The sequence below is a fragment of the Nerophis ophidion genome, linkage group LG07, assembly GCF_033978795.1.
Source record: "Nerophis ophidion isolate RoL-2023_Sa linkage group LG07, RoL_Noph_v1.0, whole genome shotgun sequence".
Classification (NCBI taxonomy): Eukaryota; Metazoa; Chordata; class Actinopteri; order Syngnathiformes; family Syngnathidae; genus Nerophis; species Nerophis ophidion.
Window position 1 is genome coordinate 70,517,064 of NC_084617.1, and position 23,429 is coordinate 70,540,492.

The following is a 23,429-nucleotide window of genomic DNA, read 5'->3' on the forward strand; positions in this document are numbered from 1 at the left end:
TCTCCCATTGAAATTGTGAAGCCTAAAATACGACAACAGAGACCCCGGATTGTTGAACAACTTAAGCCGTACATCAAGCAAGAATGGAAAGAAATCCTCCTGAAAAGCTTAAAAAATGTGTCTCCTCAGTTCCCAAACGTTTGAGTGTTGTTAAAAGAAAAGGTGATGTAACACAGTGGTGAACATGCCCTTTCCCAACTACTTTGGCATGTGTTGCAGCCATGAAATTCTAAGTTATTTGCCCAAAAAATTAAGTTTATGAGTTTGAACATCAAATATCTTGTCTTTGTAGTGCATTCAACTAGTGAATATGGGTTGAAAAGGATTTGCAAATCATTGTATTCTGTTTATATTTACATATTACACAATTTCCCAACTCATATGGAAACAGGGTTTGTATAATAGTGATTCGACCGTAACATCAATGTGTGTGCATAAACTTGTTTTTTCAGAGTACCGTATTTTTCGGAGTATAAGTCGCTCCGGAGTAAAAGTCGCACCTGCCGAAAATGCATAATAAAGAAGGAAAAAAACATATATACGTCGCACTGAAGTATAAGTCGCATTTTGGGGGGAAATTTATTTGATAAAACCCAACACCAAGAATAGACATTTGAAAGGCAATTTAAAATATATAAAGAATAGTGAACAACAGGGTGAATAAATGTACGTTATATGAGGCATAAATAACCAACTGAGAAGGTGCCTGCTATGTTAACGTAACATATTATGATAAGAGTCATTCAAATAACTATAACATATAGAACATGCTATACGTTTACCAAACAATCTGTCACTCCTAATCGCTAAATCCCATGAAATCTTATACGTCTAGTCTCTTACGTGAATGAGCTAAATAATATTATTTGATATTTTACACCGGTAATGTGTTAATAATTTCACACATAAGTCACTCCTGAGTTTAAGTCGCACCCCCGGCAACACTATGAAAAAAAAACTGCGACTTATAGTCCGAAAAATACGCTAGATTTAGTGTAGCAGTGTGACTTCTTTTTCTTGCTTACTCTGTGCACCACCAGCCCTAGTTTGTCATTTATCAGGGACACTTTAATGCAAGGGCTTACGGCGTGGCGCAGTGGAAAGAGTGGCCGTGCGCAACCCGAGGGTCCCTGGTTCAATCCCCACCTAGTACCAACCTCGTCACGTCCGTTGTGTCCTGAGCAAGACACTTCACCCTTGCTCCATGTGTGTGTGAATGGGTAAATGTGGAAGTAGTGTCAAAGCGCTTTGAATACCTTGAAGGTAGAAAAGCGCTATACAAGTACAACCCATTTATCATTATTCATTTATTTACTCACCTGGGCTGAAGCCCAGGGGCACTCACCCAATCAGGGGCCCCTGATTTTGACGTCGGGCAGAATGCAATGATTGGTGTTTAAAACTGTCCAACACAGACAACTCTGCTTCGTGTAGCTGTTGCGTACTCTCTTTCTAAGATGCGTTGTTTTTTCCTACTGCTTCCGGTGTGAGAGGCGAGCACGCTGACTACTGAGCTAAAAGCACAGGAAATCTCCCCAGTCACCAGCAGTATTATTGAAGTTGACTGGCCTCTGTTACACTCGCACAGACGTGCACGCGCCGATCGTGAAAAATATGTACTGATAGTTTTTTTTTTTTAATTTTAAAGGCCTACTGAAATGAGATTTTCTTATTTAAACGGGGATAGCAGGTCCATTCTATGTGTCATACTTGATCATTTTGCGATATTGCCATATTTTTGTTGAAAGGATTCAGTAGAGAACATCGACGATAAAGTTTGCAACTTTTGGCCGCTAATAAAAAAGCCTTGCCCGTACCGGAAGTAGCAGACAATGTGCGCGTGATGTCACGGGTTGTGGAGCTCCTCACATCTAAACATTGTTTACAATCATGGCCACTAGCAGCTAGAGCGATTCGGACCGAGAAAGCGACAATTTCCCCATTAATTTGAGTGAGGATGAAAGATTCATGGATGAGGAAATTTCGAGTGAAGGACTAGAAAAAGAAAAGAAAAAAGGCGATTGTGAATTAAAGGCCTACTGAAATGAGATGTTCTTATACAAACGGGGATAGCAGGTCCATTCTATGTGTCATACTTGATCATTTCGCGATATTGCCATATTTTTGCTGAAAGGATTTAGTAGAGAACATCGACGATAAAATTTGCAACTTTTGGTCGCTAATAAAAAAGCCTTGCCTGTACCGGAAGTAGCAGACGATGTGCGCGTGATGTCACAGGTTGTGGAGCTCCTCACATCTAAACATTGTTAACAATCATGGCCACCAGCAGCTTGAGTGATTCGGACTGAGAAAGCGACAATTTCCCCATTAATTTGAGCGAGGATGAAAGATTCGTGGATGAGGAAACTAAGAGTGAAGAACAAAAAAAACTAGGATAATTCTGGAAAATCCCTTATCTGCTTATTGTGTTACTAGTGTTTTAGTGAGATTATATAGTTGTACCTAAAAGTCGGAGGGGTGTGGCCACGGGTGTGGTGACAGCCTGTGTCTCTGAGGAAAGCCACGTTTCTCGACGAGGCGAAGCGAAGGCAGCTGGTCGGGCCGGGCTGAGCTTTTCTTTCCCCTCCTCCATGGTGGAAGCATCCCAGGTTCGGGGGCGGCCGGTCGGAGGAGGCAAGACAGTCCGCAGCTGCCTCTTTGACAGGTGCACGAGGAACGACGCAAGCTCCGCTCATGTCTACGGTAAGAGCCGACTTATTACTACAAATTCCTCACCAAAACCTGCCGGTTGACATGTGGTAGAGAACCATGTTCACTTGACCGCTCTGTTCCATAGTAAAGCTTCACCGTCATCTTTAGGGAATGTAAACAAAGAAACATCGGCTGTGTTTGTGTTGCTACAGCCGGCCGCAATACACCGCTTCACACCAACATCTTTCTTCTTTGTAGTCTCCATTATTAATTGAACAAATTGCAAAAGATTCAGCATCACAAATGTCCAGAATACTGTGGAATTATGCGATTAAAGCAGACTACTTATAGCCGTGATCGGTGCTGGAAGAAAATGTCCGCTACAATCCGTGACGTCACGCGCACGCGTCATCATAAGCGTCATCATTCCGCGACGTTTTCAACAGGATACTTCATGGGAAATTTAAAATTGCAATTTAGTAAACTAAATTGGTCGTATTGGCATGTGTTGCAATGTTAATATTTCATCATTGATATATAAACTATCAGACTGCGTGGTGGGTAGTAGTGGGTTTTAGTAGGCCTTTAAACACTGTTATTACAGAAGTAGTATTTCAGTTTGATACAGTGATAGCAGGTGAGATGTATAAATGATTCCATTTTGAAGTGTAGTTCTTGTCCCTGTACAGCGTTTGTAACAGCCTTTTAATTTCCTTCCTGTCGGTAGAACCGTCAGCTTCTGAGAGATCGCTTCATGGTGGAGCTGGTTGAAGGTTCCAGGAAACTCCGTCACGTCTTCCTCTTCACTGACCTGCTGCTCTGTACCAAGCTGAAGAAACAGGCTGTGGGGTGAGTCAGGACAACATCCTCCGGTTCATCCCTTAGGGCCCTACTTTCCCGAAAGTGATTTTCTACCCGCTTGAAGTTACGTACGTTTTCTCTTATTTGTATTCTGCCATTCAGCCTGCGGGCAGAATACTTGAATTGGCACAAAGTAGGTAAGTCAGGAAAAAAAGGCGGGCTCATTACTAAAAAAAGCTAACTTTGTCTTGACGCTGTGTAAAATGTCATGGAACATGCGGTTTTTGTGAATGTCATTGAAATCTGTGAAAAGATACCAGTTTAAATTTGAAATGGCTGTGGAGACATTATAGCAGGGGTCACCAACCTTTTTGAAACTACTTCTTGGGCACTGATTAATGCGAAGGGCTACCAGTTTGATACACACTTACCGTATTTTTCGGACTATAAGTCGAAGTTTTTTCATATTTTCATAGTGCGACTTATACTCAGGAGTGACTTATGTGTGAAATTATTAACACATTACCGTAAAATATCAAATAATATTATTTATCTCATTCATGTAAGAGACTAGACGTATAAAATTTCTTCAGATTTATCGATTAGGAGTGACAGATTGTTTGGTAAAGATATAGCATGTTCTATATGTTATAGTTATTTGAATGACTCTTACCATAATATGTTACGTTAACATAGCAGGCACCTTCTCAGTTGGTTATTTATGCCTCATATAACGTACACTTATTCAGCCTGTTGTTCACTATTCTTTATTTATTTTAAATTGCCTTTCAAATGTCTATTCTTGGTGTTGGGTTTTATCTAATAAATTTCCCCAAAAATGTGACATATACTCCAGTGCGACTTCTATGTTTTTTCCCTTCTTTATTATGCATTTTCGGCAGGTGCGACTTATACTCCAGAGCGACTTATACTCCGAAAAATACGGTAAATAAATAGCCAGAAATAGCCAATTTGCTCAATTTACCTTTAATAAGTAAATCTATATAACAGTATATAAAAAAAATGGGTATTTCTGTTTGTCATTCCGTCGTACATTTTTTTTTTGTAAGGTTTTTTTGTAGAGAATAAATGATGAAAACCACACTTAATTGAACGATTTAAAAGAGGAGAAAACAGGAAAAACAAAGAAAATTAAATTTTGAAACATAGTTCATCTTCAATTTCGACTCTTTAAATTTCAAAATTCAACCGAAAAAAATGAAGAGAAAAACTAGCTAATTCGAATCTTGTTGGAAAAATTAAAAAAAATAATTTATGGAACATCATTAGTAATTTTTCTTGATTAAGATAAATTTTTGAATTTTGATGACATATTTTAAATAGGTTAAAATCCAATCTGCACTTTGTTAGAATATATAACAAATTGATCCAAGCTATATTTCTAACAAAGACAAATCATTATTTCCCCTAGATTTTACAGAACAAAATTTTTTAAAAGAAATTCAAAATACTTTAAAATAAGATTTAAATTTGATTCAACAGACTTTCTAGATTTGCCAGAATATTTTGAATTTTAATCATAACAAGTTTGACTAAATATTTCACAAATATTCTTCGTCGAAAAAACACAAGCTAAAATGAAGAATTAAATTAAAATGTATTTGTTATTCTTCACAATAAAAAAAATAAATTTCCTTGAATATTGATTTAAATTGTCAGGAAAGAAGAGGAAGGAATTTAAAAGGTATATGTGTTTAAAAATCCTAAAATAATTCTCAAGGTTGTATTTTTTCTCTAAAATTGTCTTTCTGAAAGTTATAAGAAGCAAAGTAAAAAAAATAAATGAATTTATTTAAACAAGTGAAGACCAAGTCTTTAAAATATTTTTTTGTATTTTCAAATTCTATTTGAGTTTTGTCTCTCTTAGAATTAAAAATGTCGAGCAAAGCGAGACCAGCTTGAAGGTAAATAAATATGATTAAAAACATAGAGGGAGCTCTGTTATGATTTGGTGGGCGCATTGTGATGCGCGGAGGTGTTGGCCCCAAGATGCCAAAGACGGGAGCAAGCAGGAGTGGAGGTAGGAACCAGATTTAATAATAAAACACAACAAAACACTTGACAAAGGAAAAGAAAAGGCGAGCCACCGCACGGAAAGCTAAATGCTACTTGTAGCAAGGGTAGAGTTCAAAAATCCGTTAGCAGCGCGAGCCGAGCGCGCGGAAAGCTAAGCTGAAACTTAGCAAAGTGAAGCAATGAGGAATAACAATCGTAACTTGTTGCATGAGCAAACAAAACAGCCAGGCTGAACTAAGGTAACAGGTGGGCTTAAATACAGAGAACGTAATAACAAACCGGTGTGTGGACGGAGCGTGCAGGAGGAGCAAATTAAGTTGTCATGGTGATGAATGTAAATAAGGAAGTGCACTAACAAAACGGGATCGGTAGAGTCCAAAACATGATCAAAACATAGTAGGACAATACAAAAGGGGACTAGACATACTAGAAATGTGTGATCCGGAAGCCGGATCACGACAAGCTCACTGGTAAGTGCTGCTGTGACAGACTCACGTTGTCGTCTTGCGGGTTGCATGGACCACCAAGGAAGGACATGACTTCGAGCAGATTTGACTTGCTTTATTTTCCCACACAAGCTTGTCTGCGGTTGGGTCGCTCTTCCGCTGCGTCTCCCGTCTCCCTCTGCTGCTCGCTCCGCCGTCTGCTTTTCATCTGCACGTACTTCAGTCCGCCTCTTCTTGTCTCCGTCGTTGTATGTGTTTTTCACGCTCCGCACCATCACCAGCCCTGTTCTCTCCTCCTTCTCCCCTTTTATACAGCGAGAGGAGATATGTTAATCGTGTACAGGTACGCGATCCACACACCTGATCTTGTTTGTGGCGTCGCTCCCGGCAAGCCCGGCCTCGCCGCTCGCTCGCCATCCCCGCCTCCTCCCCACCTCTCTGTCGGACCGTCGGCTCCGCCTCTTTACAGCTGCTATTTGAGCTATTTTTAGAACAGGCCAGGGGGTGACCCATCTGGTCCTTACCTGGTGGTAAGGGCACCGCGTTGGTGACCCCTGTATTACACACATTGGTAATGCAGTGTGTGTATGCATGCACAACAGCGTCTTCTTCCAGCTGTATGTAACTAAAAGACTTTAAAATTATTTATGTATTCCCTATTACAGTAAATAGTCGCATAGTTCAATGAAGGCCTGACGATCAAGCCACAATCCTTGTAGGCATTGAACATCCGTTAATTCCAGGATGTCCAAACATGGCTGATACGCTTGCTTACCTTCACTTTCCTGCACTCTTCTTCTCTTTCACTCGAGCAGATGAGACAATAATGTGTATTACGGTTTTTGATAGTTAAGTCAGAGTGGCATTATGGTTCTTTTATCCTCATTTCAATTCCAGATGTCTCAATTGAAGCGATCAGAAAAGACGAGAGTGCTTTCTGAGAGTCTGTTTTATAATTGTGGCGTACGTTGCATCCAAACTTCAAGTCCAATATGGTTTTACTTCTTGGGGCGCTGGATTTTTGTAGCCTCAGAGGCGTGTAGGAGCAAAATTTTAAGTCAATGCAAGAATATCGGGATGTGACAGGGAATTGTTGCTCCACCCAGAGTGCGCATCTTGGATAAAAGCGCATTGTGACAGACTTAAAGGCCTACTGAAAGGAGATTTTCTTATTTAAACGGGGATAGCAGGTCCATTCTATGTGTCATACTTGATCATTTCGTGATCTTGCCATATTTTTGCTGAAAGGATTTAGTAGAGAACATCGACGATAATGTTTGCAACTTTTGATCGCTAATAAAAAAGCCTTGCCTGTACCGGAAGTAGCAGACGATGTGCGCGTGACGTCACGGGTTGTGGAGCTCCTCACATCTGAACATTGTTTACAATCATGGCCACCAGCAGCAAGAGCGATTCGGACCGAGAAAGCGACGATTTCCCCATTAATTTGAGCGAGGATGAAAGATTCGTGGATGAGGAAATTTAGAGTGAAGGACTAGAAAAAGAAAAGAAAAAAGGCGAATGCGAATTAAAGGCCTACTGAAATGAGATGTTCTTATTTAAACGGGGATAGCAGGTCCATTCTGTGTGTCATACTTGATCATTTCGCGATCTTGCCATATTTTTGCTGAAAGGATTTAGTAGAGAACATCGACGATAAAGTTTGCAACTTTTGGTCGCTAATAAAAAGGCCTAGCCTGTACCGGAAGTAGCAGACGATGTGCGCGTGACGTCACGGGTTGTGGAGCTCCTCACATCCGAACATTGTTTACAATCATGGCCACCAGCAGCGAGAGCGATTCGGACCGAGAAAGCGACGATTTTCCCATTAATTTGAGCGAGGATGAAAGATTCGTGTATGAGGAAATTTCGAGTGAAGGACCAGAAAAAGAAAAGAAAAAAGGCGAATGCGAATTAAAGGCCTACTGAAATGAGATGTTCTTATTTAAACGGGGATAGCAGGTCCATTCTATGTGTCATACTTGATCATTTTGGGATATTGCCATATTTTTGCTGAAAGGATTTAGTAGAGAACATCGACGATAATGTTTGCAACTTTTGGTGCTGATAAAAAAAGCCTTGCCTGTACCGGAAGTAGCAGACGATATGTGCGTGACGTCACGGGTTGTGGAGCTCCTCACATCTGAACATTGTTTACAATCATGGCCACCAGCAGCGAGAGCGATTCGGACCGAGAAAGCGACGATTTCCCCATTAATTTGAGCGAGGATGAAAGATTCGTGGATGAGGAAATTTAGAGTGAAGGACTTGAAAAAGAAAAAAAAGGTGATTGCAGAGGGAGCGATTCAGATGTTATTAGACACATTTACTAGGATAATTCTGGAAAATCCCTTTATCTGCCTATAGTGTTGCTAGTGTTTTACTGAGTTTATATGGTCGTACCTTTACAACTTGAAGGTCGGCCCCGTACTGTTCTTCAGCACCAGTCGACGGGTGGTGGCGATGCCCATCTCTGCCCTTCGCAAGGGACCCTATTTGAAACACGATCTTTCGAAATGATCGCTGCATAATACACTGTACTTTGTGTGTGTGGTCCAATCCAACCGTGTTCGCTTGACGTCTCTGTTTCATAGTAAAGCTTGACTTTCATCTTTCGGGAATGAAAACAATGAAACACCGGCTGTGTTTGTGTTGCTAAAGGCGGCCGCAAAACACCGCTTCCCACCTACAGCTTTCTTCTTTGACTTCTCCATTATTCATTGAACAAATTGCAAAAGATTCAGCAACACAGATGTCCAGAATACTTTGGAATTATGCGATGAAAACAAGACGACATAGCTGGGAACGGTGCTGGAACAACATGTCATCATACCGCGACGTTTTAGCATGATACTTAAGTGCGAAATTTAAAATTGCAATTTAGTAAACTAAAAAGGCCGTATTGGCATGTGTTGCAATGTTAATATTTCATCATTGATATATAAACTATCAGACTGTGTGGTCGGTAGTAGTGGGTTTCAATAAGCCAGAATCCACGTAATTTTGAAGCTTTTTTTCACTTAAGCACATGGGATAATTGGGCCCTCAGAGATTGAGAATCTCCCAGGCAAAGTCAAACCCTTCTCTCGGGTCTATGCTGCAAAAAGTACCTGTAGTGAACAACTTTGAAAAAACTATAGTATAGACATCTTGTCCTCAAACAGCAAAGGACAACAGTATGACTGCAAGTGGTACATTCCGCTGGTTGACCTGACCTTCCAGACCATCGAGGACTGCGAGTCGACCCCCATCCCTCTGGTCCAGGACGAGGAGATTGATGCCATCAAGATCAAAATATCCCAGATCAAGAACGAGATTCAAAGAGAGAAGGTAAAGGATGTGCTAGGGCAGAATTCTAGAAAAGGGTAGCATGACAAAAGCATTAACCTGGCTCCTGTTTGTTCTTTAGAGAACCACCAAAGGACCCAAAGTGGTGGAGCGACTGAGGAAGAAGTTATCAGAGCAGGAGTCTCTGCTTCTTCTAATGTCGCCCAACATGGCTTTCAGAGTGGCTCACAGAAATGGGAAGGTGAGCTACCACAAATACCCAGACTATTACAGTATTTTTATAATCAAGTTTTCTTGTTTTGTATAATTCTAGTGTGTTTATAATGTAGGGTTGCATGGGATTCTGGGTAATTTTTTTGTGTGTTTATGTTGTGTTTTAGTGCGGGAATTTTTCCCGAAATGTGTTCGTCATTCTTGTTTGGTGTGGGTTCACAGTGTGGCGCATATTAGTAAGAGTGTTAAAGTTGTTTATATCACAACCCTCAGTGTAACCTGCATGGCTGTTGAACAAGTATGCCTTGCAATCACATGAGGATTGTATTAGAGGTTTCACGCAATACGTGACCGGCCGGCATCACGCACATAGAGTTATGTAACAGCGGGTACAACTACATGTATTTGAAGATGTTACGGGGATTGCCATCACGCCCCTCCCTCAATGTCGCTGTCCGAGTGAAAATCGCAGTATGCAAACCTCAGACTATTTAAGGGAAGGCACTAAGATCAGAAATCTCCTGGTAAAATCGGCAAGTTTACAGCTGAGTTACACCAGAGTGATCAAAGAGCCGCGGGTTGCCGACCCCTGTTATAGATATACCGATTTTTACGGTGTGTGTTTTACATGAATTTAAAGGCGAACATTATCACAATTTCAAAAGGGTTAAAAACAATAAAAATCAGTTCCCAGTGGCTTGTTGTATTTTTTGAAGTTTTTTTCAAAATTTTACCTGTCCCGGAATATTCCTAAAAAAAAAGCTTTAAAGTGCTTGATTTTCGCTATTTACGATGCGACTGTCCATTTCCCTGTGACGTCACACAGTGCTACCAATGTAAACAAACAATGGCGAATACCACAGCAAGATATAGCGACATTAGCTCGGATTCAGACTCGGATTTCAGCGGCTTAAGCGATTCAACAGATTACGCATGTATTGAAACGGATGGTTGGAGTATGAAAGTATTGAAGAAGAAACTGAAGCTATTGAGCGAATAGCTATTGACGCTATTCATAGCCGTAGCATGGCCGAATAGCTGCGTTAGCATCGCCGGTAAAATGTGCGGACCAAACGATCAGGACTATCTCATCTCGTGACACTGGAGCAACTTAAATCTTTCGATTGGTAAGTGTTTTTTTCGCATTAAATGTGGGTGGAAGGAAACGTAATATAGTTGCAAATGCATCTGCAGGTTATCCATACATCTCTGTGCCATGTCTGCTTTAGCACCGCCGGTAAATAGCATGTTAGCATCGATTAGCGTAGCATGTTAGAATCGATTAGCTGGCAGTCAACATCAACAAAACTCACCCTTGTGATTTCGTTGACTTTATAGTTGCAAATGCATCTGCAGGTTATCCATACATCTCTGTGCCATGTCTGGTTTAGCACCGCCGGTAAATAGCATGATAGCGTCGATTGGCGTGGCATGTTAGCATTGATTAGCTGGCAGTCACGCCGCGACCAAATATGTCTGATTAGCACATAAGTCAACATCAACAAAACTCACCTTTGTGATTTCGTTGACTTTATCGTTGCAAATGCATCTGCAGGTTATCCATACATCTCTGTGCCATGTCTGGTTTAGCACCGCCGGTAAATAGCATGATAGCGTCGATTGGCGTGGCATGTTAGCATTGATTAGCTGGCAGTCACGCCGCGACCAAATATGTCTGATTAGCACATAAGTCAACATCAACAAAACTCACCTTTGTGATTTCGTTGACTTTATCGTTGCAAATGCATCTGCAGGTTATCCATACATCTCTGTGCCATGTCTGTCTTAGCATCGCCGGTCAAATGTGGCGACACTTTGGCACATTCAATGGGGGTCTGGCGGCAGATTTCTTGCCAGTGGTGCAACTTGAATCCCTCCCTGTTAGCGTTGTTACACCCTCCGACAACACACCAGCGAGGCATGATGTCTCCAAGGTTCCAAAAAAATAGTCGAAAAAACGGAAAATAACAGAGCTGAGACCCAATGTTTGCAATGTGTTGAAAATCATCATCATTTTCATCATTTATTTTTATTCTTTTCATGAAAATGCATATTTACAAACCACTTACAATTGACACTTTCATTGTTTTTGTTTTGTTTTTTTCTTATACATTTCCATGATCAGAAAGGAGCAGATGGAAAAATTATATTCTTATATTTATCTGCCCCCTTTTTTTAAACACAAATTACAGTATTTTAGATGACTTTATAACTGTTCCCTCCACCAACACCCAAACTCCAACATACTTTTCCATTTTCCTTTAAGCACTTTCACAATGACACGTCCAATCTAAATCAAAACTCAGTTTGATATAATTTCCGTTTTCTCTTTTTATAACTCTTTTTAAATACAAAGATATTCTAGCAGCTTTTTAAGTCTTTGTTTAGAGAATTCCATGCTTTCACACCAACAACAGACAAGCACATTTGTTTCAAATTTGTTGGCGCTCTTGGATGTTTAAAGTCATACGGCCTTCTGTGGTTCTCATCTTCAGATGTGACCACAAATAACTTTTGTATGTCCTTCGGAAGAACTTTATTTCTCGCTTTTAACATCATTAATAGTGTATTCAATTCTACAATGTCTTTTAGTTTTAGTAATCCTGACCTAATGAAGAGTGGATTTGTGTGGTCTCTATATCCTACTTTAAAAGTGATTCGTATTGCTCTTTTCTGTGAAAGAAATAAAGGCATTATGTTGCTATGATATGTCCATCCATCCATCCATCCATCCATCATCTTCCGCTTATCCGAGGTCGGGTCACGGGGGCAGCAGCTTAAGCAGGGAAGCCCAGACTTCCCTCTCTCCAGCCACTTCGTCCAGCTTTTCCCGGGGGATCCCGAGGCGTTCCCAGGCCAGCCGGGAGACACAGTCTTCCCAACGTGTCCTGGGTCTTCCCCGTGGCCTCCTATCAGCTGGACGTGCCCTAAACACCTCCCTAGGGAGGCGTTCGGGTGGCATCCTGACCAGATGCCCGAACCACCTCATCTGGCTCCTCTCCATGTGGAGGAGCAGCGGCTTTACTTTGAGTTCCTCCCGGATGACAGAGCTTCTCACCCTATCTCTAAGGGAGAGACCCGCCACCCGGCGGAGGAAACTCATTTCGGCCGCTTGTACCCGTGATCTTATCCTTTCGGTCATGACCCAAAGCTCACGACCATAGGTGAGGATGGGAACGTAGATCGACCGGTAAATTGAGAGCTTTGCCTTCCGGCTCAGCTCCTTCTTCACCACTACGGATCGATACAACGTCCGCATTACTGAAGACGCAGCACCGATCCGCCTGTCGATCTCACGATCCACTCTTCCCTCACTCGTGAACAAGACTCCTAGGTACTTGAACTCCTCCACTTGGGGCAGGGTCTCCTCCCCAACCCGGAGATGGCATTCCACCCTTTTCCGGGCAAGAACCATGGACTCGGACTTGGAGGTGCTGATTCTCATTCCGGTCGCTTCACACTCGGCTGCGAACTGATCCAGCGAGAGCTGAAGATCCCGGTCAGATGAAGCGATCAGGACCACATCATCTGCAAAAAGCAGAGACCTAATCCTGCGGTTACCAAACCGGAACCCCTCAACGCCTTGACTGCGCCTAGAAATTATGTCCATAAAAGTTATGAACAGAATCGGTGACAAAGGACAGCCTTGGCGGAGTCCAACCCTCACTGGAAATGTGTTCGACTTACTGCCGGCAATGTGGACCAAGCTCTGGCACTGATCGTACAGGGAGCGGACCGCCACAATAAGACAGTCCGATACCCCATACTCTCTGAGCACTCCCCACAGGACTTCCCGAGGGACACGGTCGAATGCCTTCTCCAAGTCCACAAAGCACATGTAGACTGGTTGGACAAACTCCCATGCACCCTCAAGAACCCTGCCGAGAGTACACAGCTGGTCCACAGCTCCACGACCAGGACGAAAACCACACTGTTCCTCCTGAATCCGAGGTTCGACTATCCGGCGTAGCCTCCTCTCCAGTACACCTGAATAAACCTTACCGGGAAGGCTGAGGAGTGTGATCCCAAGATATTTGGAACACACCCTCCGGTCCCCCTTCTTAAAGAGAGGAACCACCACCCCGGTCTGCCAATCCAGAGGTACCGCCCCCGATGTCCACGCGATGCTGCAAAGTCTTGTCAACCAAGACAGCCCCACAGCATCCAGAGCCTTAAGGAACTCCGGGCGGATCTCGTCCACCCCTGGGGCCTTGCCACCGAGGAGCTTTTTAACTACCTCGGCGACCTCAGCCCCAGAAATAGGAGAGTCCACCACAGATTCCCCAGGCACTGCTTCCTCATAGGAACACATTCTCATCGTGTTGTATGGAAAACTATATTTAACCTTGTTCAAAATAAATAAGCTTTTAGATACCTTATTTTTCACATGAGCTTTCCATGTCAACTTTTCATCCAAGATGACCCCAAGAAATCTGATGAAAATGGCGGCTGTGTTACCTCGGAGACGTCACGTTCTGACGTCATCGCAAAAAGAGCGATAAACAGAAAGGCGTTTAATTCGCCAAAATCCACCCATTTAGAGTACGGAAATCGGTTAAAAAAATACATGGTCTTTTTTCTGCACCATCAAGGTATATATTGACGCTTACATAGGTCTGGTGATAATCCCAATGCTACACACACTGGTTTAAATGTAACTTAGATTTTGGGTTTCACTATGTAAAGCGCTTTGAGTCACTAGAGAAAAGCGCTATATAAATATAAGAGAGAGAGAGAACGTTCCCCTTTAACCAAAAAAACTTTTTATTCCGCCAACTTCGGCAGTGACTAGGATGGCGGAAGCGGGAATCGAACCTGCAACCCTCAAGTTGCTGGCACGGCCACTCTACCAACCGAGCTATGCCATGACATACACTATTTGATTTCCTATTATGCAGCTTATTTTGCCTTAGCTTTGAATGAACGAACACTTGAAGTGTCTACATCAAAACATTCTTGTTCATACTGCATTAATATATGCTTATTTTAAACTTTCATGCAGAGAAAGAAATCACAACTAAGTCAATTGAGCAAAACTGTATTTATTAAACAGTTATTAAGTGAAGTGAATTGAAGTGAATTATATTTATATAGCGCTTTTCTCTAGTGACTCAAAGCGCTTTACATAGTGAAACCCAATATCTAAGTTACATTTAAACCAGTGTGGGTGGCACTGGGAGCAGGTGGGTGAAGTGTCTTGCCCAAGGACACAAGGGCAGTGACTAGGATGGCGGAAGCGGGGATCGAACCTGCGACCCTCAAGTTGCTGGCACGGCCACTCTACCAACCGAGCTATACCGCCCCAAAAACAAAGTTGTCTTTGACAAGGCTTTTTTTTTTTTTTTACTTTATATCAACTTGAAGTTGATATAGAGATTTACTGTTAAATGTAAATAAATAATAATAATAATAATTTTACTTATTTTGAACATTGTAATGACCGAGACCCTTTATGGTCCCCCGGGAGCCCTTAAGCTTAAAAAAAACAAAAAACATATATTTTGTTATGATTCGAAAATGAAAAATATCAAAATGCCCCCCCCCCGCATGCTAAAATTTTTCCGTGGAAAAAGTTTGGACACCCCTGTTTTAGCACGACCTCGCTAGCGTGTCGCTAAAGGCTGGTCGACATTAGCGGTGGCACAAACATTCATGTAAATTCTAAAACAGAAAGTGCAAGATTGTCAGAGACATTTTAAAACAAGCTATTTTTTTGGGCATGATGCTCAAATAGTGTATGTCATGGCATAGCTCGGTTGGTAGAGCGGCCGTGCCATAACTTGAGGGTTGCAGGTTCGATTCCCGCTTCCGCCATCCTAGTCACTGCCGTTGTGTCCTTGGGCAAGACACTTTACCCACCTGCTCCCAGTGCCACCCACACTGGTTTAAATGTAACTTAGATATTGGGTTTCACTATGTAAAGCGCTTTGAGTCACTAGAGAAAAGCGCTATATAAATATAAGAGAGAGAGAGAATGTTCCCCTTTAACAAAAAAACTTTTTATTCCGCCAACTTTCTTCTGGGCATCCCAAGACAGATATTGCTCAGGTTTGGGGCTACCACTTAGTTCCTAGTTCTGTGACCTTGCAGCATTTCTCTAATTTATGTTGTATGTGTGGGTTGTGATTGATTGAGACTTTTATTAGTAGATTGCACAGTACAGTACATATTCCGTACAATTGACCACTAAATGGTAACACCCCAATAAGATTTTCAACTTGTTTAAGTCGGGGTCCACGTTAATAAATTCATGGTGTGTGTGGGAATTCGCAATATTTTTTTTTTCCTTTGCAGCACAATTCCTGTTGCTTGTGTTGTATGGTATTTATGTTTTTGGTTTTTGGATCATATCGTGGCTTCACGGTGGCAGAGGGGTTAGTGCGTCTGCCTCACAATACGAAGCTCCTGCAGTCCTGGGTTCAAATCCAGGCTCGGGATCTTTCTGTGTGGAGTTTGCATGTTCTCCCCGTGAATGCGTGGGTTCCCTCCGGGTACTCCGGCTTCCTCCCACTTCCAAAGACATGCACCTGGGGATAGGCCCCTCCCACCGCCAAAGACACGCACCTGGGGATAGGCCCCTCCCACTTCCAAAGACATGCACCTGGGGATAGGTTGATTGGCAACACTAAATTGGCCCTAGTGTGTGAATGTGAGTGTGAATGTTGTCTGTGTTGGCCCTGCGATGAGGTGGCGACTTGTCCAGGGTGTACCCCGCCTTCCGCCCGATTGTAGCTGAGATAGGCGCCAGCGCCCCCCGCGACCCCACAAGGGAATAAGCGGTAGAAAATGGATGGATGGATGGATCATATCATGCATTGGCCCCTGATGCCCACCATATGTTTTTAAAATGAAATAAAGTGAAGTGAAGTGAATTATATTTATATAGCGCTTTTCTCTAGAGACTCAAAGCGCTTTACATAGTGAAACCCAATATCTAAGTTACATTTAAACCAGTGTGGGTGGCACTGGGAGCAGGTGGGTAAAGTGTCTTGCCCAAGGACACAACGGCAGTGACTAGGATGGCGGAAGCGGGAATCGAACCTGAAACCCTCAAGTTGCTGACACGGCCGTTCTACCAACCGAGCTATGCCGCCTCTATGTGCCTTGGCTTAGTAAAAGTAAGGAAGTGCTTGTTTTTTTTTAATTTATTTTTTTAAAGGTTTATTTATAAATGTCAACAATTACAAACAGTAAGTCAAACAACAATATAAAACATTCTAAAACATTATGAAAACAGTACAAAACAGCGCCAGGGGGTTGTAAGTTCAAAATAATAAAAATAGAATACAAAAATATATATATATATATATATATATATATAATAACCAAAATGCAAAGCCGTAGGCTTATTCTGATTCATCAAACAACTTAAATTTGGAACACAGCATCATCGTTTTCACAGCTTTGTTGTTGTTAGAGGTAGAGAGCGTTTTAATGTAAAGTTCCAGATCTTTTTTTAAAGGCACACAAGATAGGACGGGTATTAAGAAACTTACATTTATGAATATAAAACTTAGGCGATAAAATAATGAGGTTGCAAAGGTGGAAATCCTTTTCAAATTTTTTGTTCATACGGTGTAAAACCAAAAATCACATCTTTAAAGTAAAGCACAAATTTGTCATAAATATTGTGAATGTTTATTGTGCACAAGATTTCTCTCGTAAGGTGGATGCTGCCCTCTGCTGTTTGGAGCAAGTCATTACAGCAGAGTTTTTCAACCTTTTTTGAGCCGAGGCACATTTTTTGCGTTTAAAAAAATCCGGAGACACACCACCAACAGAAATTATTAAAAAAACGAAACTCAGTAGACAGTAAAAAGTCGTTGTCGCAATTGTTTGATATCAATCAATCAATCAATCAATCAATGTTTATTTATATAGCCCCAAATCACAAATGTCTCAAAGGACTGCACAAATCATTACGACTACAACATCCTCGGAAGAACCCACAAAAGGGCAAGGAAAACTCACACCCAGTGGGCAGGGAGAATTCACATCCAGTGAGACGCCAGTGACAATGCTGACTATGAGAAACCTTGGAGAGGACCTCAGATGTGGGCAACCCCCCCCCCCCCCCCCCCCCCCTCTCTAGGGGACCGAAAGCAATGGATGTCGAGCGGGTCTAACATGATACTGTGAAAGTTCAATCCATAGTGGCTCCAACACAGCCGCGAGAGTTCAGTTCAAGCGGATCCAAGACAGCAGCGAGAGTCCAGTCCACAGGAAACCATCCCAAGCGGAGGCGGATCAGCAGCGTAGAGATGTCCCCAACCGATACAGGCGAGCGGTCCATCCTGGGTCCCGACGAGCGGTCCATCCTGGGTCTCGACTCTGGACAGCCAGTACTTCATCCATGGTCATCGGACCGGACCCCCTCCACAAGGGAGGGGGGGACATAGGAGAAAGAAAAGAAGCGGCAGATCAACTGGTCTAAAAAGGAGGTCTATTTAAAGGCTAGAGTATACAGATGAGTTTTAAGGTGAGACTTAAATGCTTCTACTGAGGTAGCATCTCGAACTGTTACCGGGAGGGCATTCCAGAGTACTGGAGCCCGAACGGAAAACGCTCTATAGCCCGCAGACTTTATTTGGGCTTTGGGAATCACTAATAAGCCGGAGTCTTTTGAACGCAGATTTCTTGCCGGGACATATGGTACAATACAATCGATATGACTTTAAAGCATAACTAAGCATGCATCACTATAGCTCTTGTCTCAAAGTAGGTGTACTGTCACCACCTGTCACGTCACGCCGCGACGTATTCTGAGTTTTTCGCTGTTTTCCTGTGTAGTGTTTTAGTTCTTGTCTTGCGCTCCTATTTTGGTGGCTTTTTTTGTCTTCTTTTGGCATTTGCTTCCTTTTGAGCAATATTTCCCGCATTTACTTTGGTTTTGCAATGAAGAGTATTTCAGTTGTTTTTATCCTTCTTTGTGGGGACATTGTTGATTGTCATGTCATGTTCGGATGTATATTGTCTTTGCTCCACAGTAAGTCTTTGCTGTTGTCCAGCATTCTGTTTTTGTTTACCTTTTAGCCAGTTCAGTTTTAGTTTTGTTCTGCATAGCCTTCCCTAAGCTTCAATGCCTTTTCTTAGGGGCACTCACCTTTTGCAATTAGCCACCGGCTGCCACCTACTGATATGGAAGAGTATTATCGGTCCTGCTAGACACCGACCTCTATTTAATAATACAACTTTAACATTTGACAACCAAATAATAAAACAAGGTGACTCTGTAAAAAATCTGGGTATTATCTTCGACCCAACTCTCTCCTTTGAGTCACACATTAAAAGCGTTACTAAAACGGCCTTCTTTCATCTCCGTAATATCGCAAAAATTCGCTCCATTCTGTCCACTAAAGACGCTGAGATCATTATCCATGCGTTTGTTACGTCTCGTCTCGATTACTGTAACGTATTATTTTCGGGTCTCCCCATGTCTAGCATTAAAAGATTACAGTTGGTACAAAATGCGGCTGCTAGACTTTTGACAAGAACAAGAAAGTTTGATCACATTACACCTGTACTGGCTCACCTGCACTGGCTTCCTGTGCACTTAAGATGTGACTTCAAGGTTTTACTACTTACGTATAAAATACTACACGGTCTAGCTCCAGCCTATCTTGCCGATTGTATTGTACCGTATGTCCCGGCAAGAAATCTGCGTTCAAAAGACTCCGGCTTATTAGTGATTCCTAGAGCTCAAAAAAAGTCTGCGGGCTATAGAGCGTTTTCCGTTCGGGCTCCAGTACTCTGGAATGCCCTCTCGGTAACAGTTCGAGATGCTACCTCAGTAGAAGCATTTAAGTCTCACCTTAAAACTCATCTGTATACTCTAGCCTTTAAATAGACCTCCTTTTTAGACCAGTTGATCTGCCGCTTCTTTTCTTTCTCCTATGTCCCCCCTTCCCTTGTGGAGGGGGTCCGGTCCGATGACCATGGATGAAGTACTGGCTGTCCAGAGTCGAGACCCAGGATGGACCGCTCGTCGGGACCCAGGATGGACCGCTCGCCTGTATCGGTTGGGGACATCTCTACGCTGCTGATCCGCTTGAGATGGTTTCCTGTGGACGGGACTCTCGCGGCTGTGTTGGAGCCACTATGGATTGAACTTTCACAGTATCATGTTAGACCCGCTCGACATCCATTGCTTTCGGTCCCCTAGAGGGGGGGGGGTTGCCCACATCTGAGGTCCTCTCCAAGGTTTCTCATAGTCAGCATTGTCACTGGCGTCCCACTGGATGTGAATTCTCCCTGCCCACTGGGTGTGAGTTTTCCTTGCCCTTTTGTGGGTTCTTCCGAGGATGTTGTAGTCGTAATGATTTGTGCAGTCCTTTGAGACATTTGTGATTTGGGGCTATATAAATAAACATTGATTGATTGATTGATTGATATTACACGGTTACTCGGCCAAAATCTAGACAGCACAGACACTCAACAAAAACACATAATTTGCAGAGTATTATTACTGGTTTGCGAAGAATATTTTTTAACCCAAACAGGTGAAATTAGATAATCTCCCACGGCACACCAGACTGTATCTCACGGTACATTACTGTGGTTGAAAAACACTGCAATACAGCACCCAATTAAAATTCAGTTCAAATCCCATCTTGTCATCCAGGGTTTCACATTTCTCATCTCCTCTGACTACGAACGGGCTGAATGGAGAGATATCATCCGTGAACAGCAAAAGAAATGCAAGTCATCTCATACTATCGTGATGATGTCATAAATGTGTGTCTGAATATGTATTGATGTAAATCTTCTAGGTTTCAAAAGCTTCTCACTCACATCCCTGGAGCTGCAGATGCTTACTAACTCGTGTGTGAAACTCCAGACCGTCCACACTGTTCCAGTGAGCATGAATAAGGAGGGTGAGGTTCACGAATGTATTAATTGAAACATACTTTTTGTATTTCCGACTCAACGTTTTTTTCCCCCCTCACAGATGATGAATCTCCGGGGTTGTACGGATTCCTGAATGTAATTGTCCACTCCGCATGTGGACTCAAGCAGAGCTTAAGTAAGTGTCGTAGAGACGGGGGGGTGATGTTAACTAATGCTCTACGCCAGGGGTCACCAACGCGGTGATGAGTCGCCCGCTGGCCTGTTCTAAAAATAGCTCAAATAGCAGCACTTACCAGTGAGATGCCTCTATTTTTTTTAAATTTTATTTAATTTATTAATTAATTTATTCAGCAAGCTGGTCTCGCTTTGTCCGACATTTTTAATTCTAAGAGAGACAAAACTCAAATAGAACTTGAAAATCCAAGATTTGGTCTTCACTTGTTTAAATAAATTCATAAATTTTTTTACTTTGCTTCTTATAACTTTCAGAAAGACAATTTTAGAGAAAAAATACAACCTTAAAAATGATTTTAGGATTTTTAAACACGTATACCTTTTTACCTTTTAAATTCCTTCCTCTTCTTTCCTGACAATTGAAATCAATGTTCAAGTACATTTATTTCTTTTATTGTGAATAATAATAAATAAATTGTAATTTAATTCTTCATTTTAGCTTCTGTTTTTTTCAACAAAGAATATTTGTGAAATATTTCTTCAAACTTATTATGATTAAAATAAAAATAAAAATATTCTGGCAAATCTAGAAAATCTGTAGACTCATTTAAATCCTATTTCAAAGTCTTTTGAATTTCTTAAAACATTTTTGTTTTGGAAAATCTAGAAGAAATAATGATTTGTCTTTGTTAGAAATATAGCTTGGTCCAATTTGTTATATATTCTAACAAAGTGCAGATTGGATTTTAACCTATTTAAAACATGTCATCAACATTCTAAAATTAATCTTAATCAGGAAAAATTACTAATGATGTTCCATAAATTCTTTTTGTAATTTTTTAAAAAATATTCGAATTAGCTAGTTTTTCTCTTCTTTTTTTCGGTTGAATTTTGAATTTTAAAGAGTCGAAATTGAAGATAAACTATGTTTCAAAATTTAATTTTCATTTTTTTTCCTGTTTTCTCCTCTTTTAAACCATTCAATTAAGTGTTTTTTTCATCATTTATTCTCTACAAAAAACCTACCGTAAAAGGAAAAAAAAAACGTACGATAGAATGACAGAAAGAAATACCCATTTTTTTTATATATATATAGATTTATTTATTAAAGGTAAATTGAGCAAATTGGCTATTTCTGGCAATTTATTTAAGTGTGTATCAAACTGGTAGCCCTTCGCATTAATCAGTACCCAAGAAGTAGCTCTTGGTTTCAAAAAGTTTGGTGACCCCTGATCTACGCGCTGGTTTGTTTTGTGTGGAAGAACAGCTGCCGTGATGGGGAGCACGTGGGATTAGTCAGGAACAGTGTGTGATGTGTACACAAACTGCCTTCAATTTCACTTTATCACTCAAGCATTTCAGACACAACTGTAGACACAAAAGCTATTTATTTAAATGGCGGTGGCGGGCCGTGCGTTTCCCACTTAGGCCTTCAGTGATGTCCAACTTAAAGGATTACCTCTCAAAATACCATCTTTTTTGTCACCACATGACCATTGCTGGAGAATTACTCTGCAGGAACACATTTATGCCGTACTGAGTATTGAAACACATCAACAGTGTACAAAACAGGTTATTTTCTGGCGCATTCAAAAATAAATTAAAAAGCTTCAGCAATTAAAACTAGAGATGTCCGATAATATCAGGTTGCCGATATTACCGGCTGATAAATGCTTTGAAATGTAATATCGGAAATTGTCGGTATCTGTTTCAATAAGGTAAATTTATGACTTGTTAAAACGCCGCTGTACGGAGTGATATAAGGACGTAGGGAGAAGCACAGAGCGCCAATAAACCTTAAAGGCACTGCCTTTGCGTGCCGGCCCAATCCCATAATATCTACGGCTTTTCACACATACAAGTGAATGCCACGCATACTTGGTCAACAGCCATACAGGTCACACTGAGAGTGGCCGTATAAACAACTTTAACACTGTTACAAATATGCGCCACACCGTGAACCCACACCAAACAAGAATGACAAACACATTTCGGGACAACATCCGCGCCGTAACACAACATAACTACAACAGAACAAATACCCAGAACCCCTTGCAGCACTAACTCTTCTGTGAAGCTTCATTATACACCCCCTGCTACCCCCGCCCCACCACCTCAAACCCGCCCCCCTCAACCGCTTCATGAGCATGTCCCAAATTCCAAGCTGCTGTTTTGAGGCATGATAAAAAAATTATGCACTTTGTGACTTTCATAATAAATATGGCAGTGCCATGGCGGCATTTTTTTCCCCATAACTTGAGTTGATTTATTTTGGAAAACCTTGTTACATTGTTTAAAGCATCCAGCGGGGCATCACAACAAAATTAGGCATAATAATGTGTTAATTCCACCACTGTATATATCAGTATCGGTCATTAAGGGGTTAGACAATATCGGATATCAGCAAAAAAGCCATTATCGGACATCTCTAATTCTAATAGTAATATAATGTGCGGGTGAAACAACAATCCAGAATTAAATCAATTCTACACACAAACAGTGTCTTTAAAGGTTTGCAAATTCATTAAAACACAATTTTTTTTTTTTCTTAAGTATAAAGTATTTGTAACCTTTGCTCAAAAATTACTGTCTCAAGTCTTTTTGAGTGGGTTCCACAATCTTGGCACACCTAGCAAGTTTTACCATTCCTCTTTGCAACCATTTTCACATCTCTCCAGAGAGGAAAAAAAGAAATATGTTCATTTTTGGGTACAAACTTGTGGAAAAAGTGAAGCGCATGCATTGTATACATCACCCCCATACTTGCCAACCCTCCTGATTTTCCCGGGAGACTCCCAAATTTCAGTGCCCCTCCCGAAAATCTATTCGGGCAACTATTCTCCCGAATTTCTCCCGATTTCCAACCGGACAACATTACCGGGGGCGTGCCTTAAAGGCACTGCCTTTCGCGTCCTCTACAACCTGTCGCCACGCCTGCTTTTCCTCCATACAGCGTCCTGTACCATTTAC

General features: G+C 41.6%; 1 protein-coding gene across 3 annotated transcripts in view; it reads left to right on the top strand.

Annotated features, from left to right (window-relative positions):
• The window catches only part of si:dkey-91m11.5 (PH_BCR_vertebrate and RhoGAP_Bcr domain-containing protein), a 171,888-nt gene that overhangs the window by 111,994 nt on the left and 36,465 nt on the right, over positions 1-23,429 (top strand). For all 3 annotated transcript variants that reach the window (XR_009807589.1, XM_061907021.1, XM_061907022.1), the window contains 6 exons: positions 3,380-3,501; positions 9,101-9,266; positions 9,346-9,465; positions 20,059-20,134; positions 20,207-20,311; positions 20,386-20,460. Coding sequence is in view for 2 of the 3 variants with exons in the window: in XM_061907021.1 (XP_061763005.1) it covers positions 3,380-3,501; positions 9,101-9,266; positions 9,346-9,465; positions 20,059-20,134; positions 20,207-20,311; positions 20,386-20,460 (664 nt within the window). In the remaining variant the exon portion in view is untranslated. The remainder of the gene's footprint in view (positions 1-3,379; positions 3,502-9,100; positions 9,267-9,345; positions 9,466-20,058; positions 20,135-20,206; positions 20,312-20,385; positions 20,461-23,429) is intronic.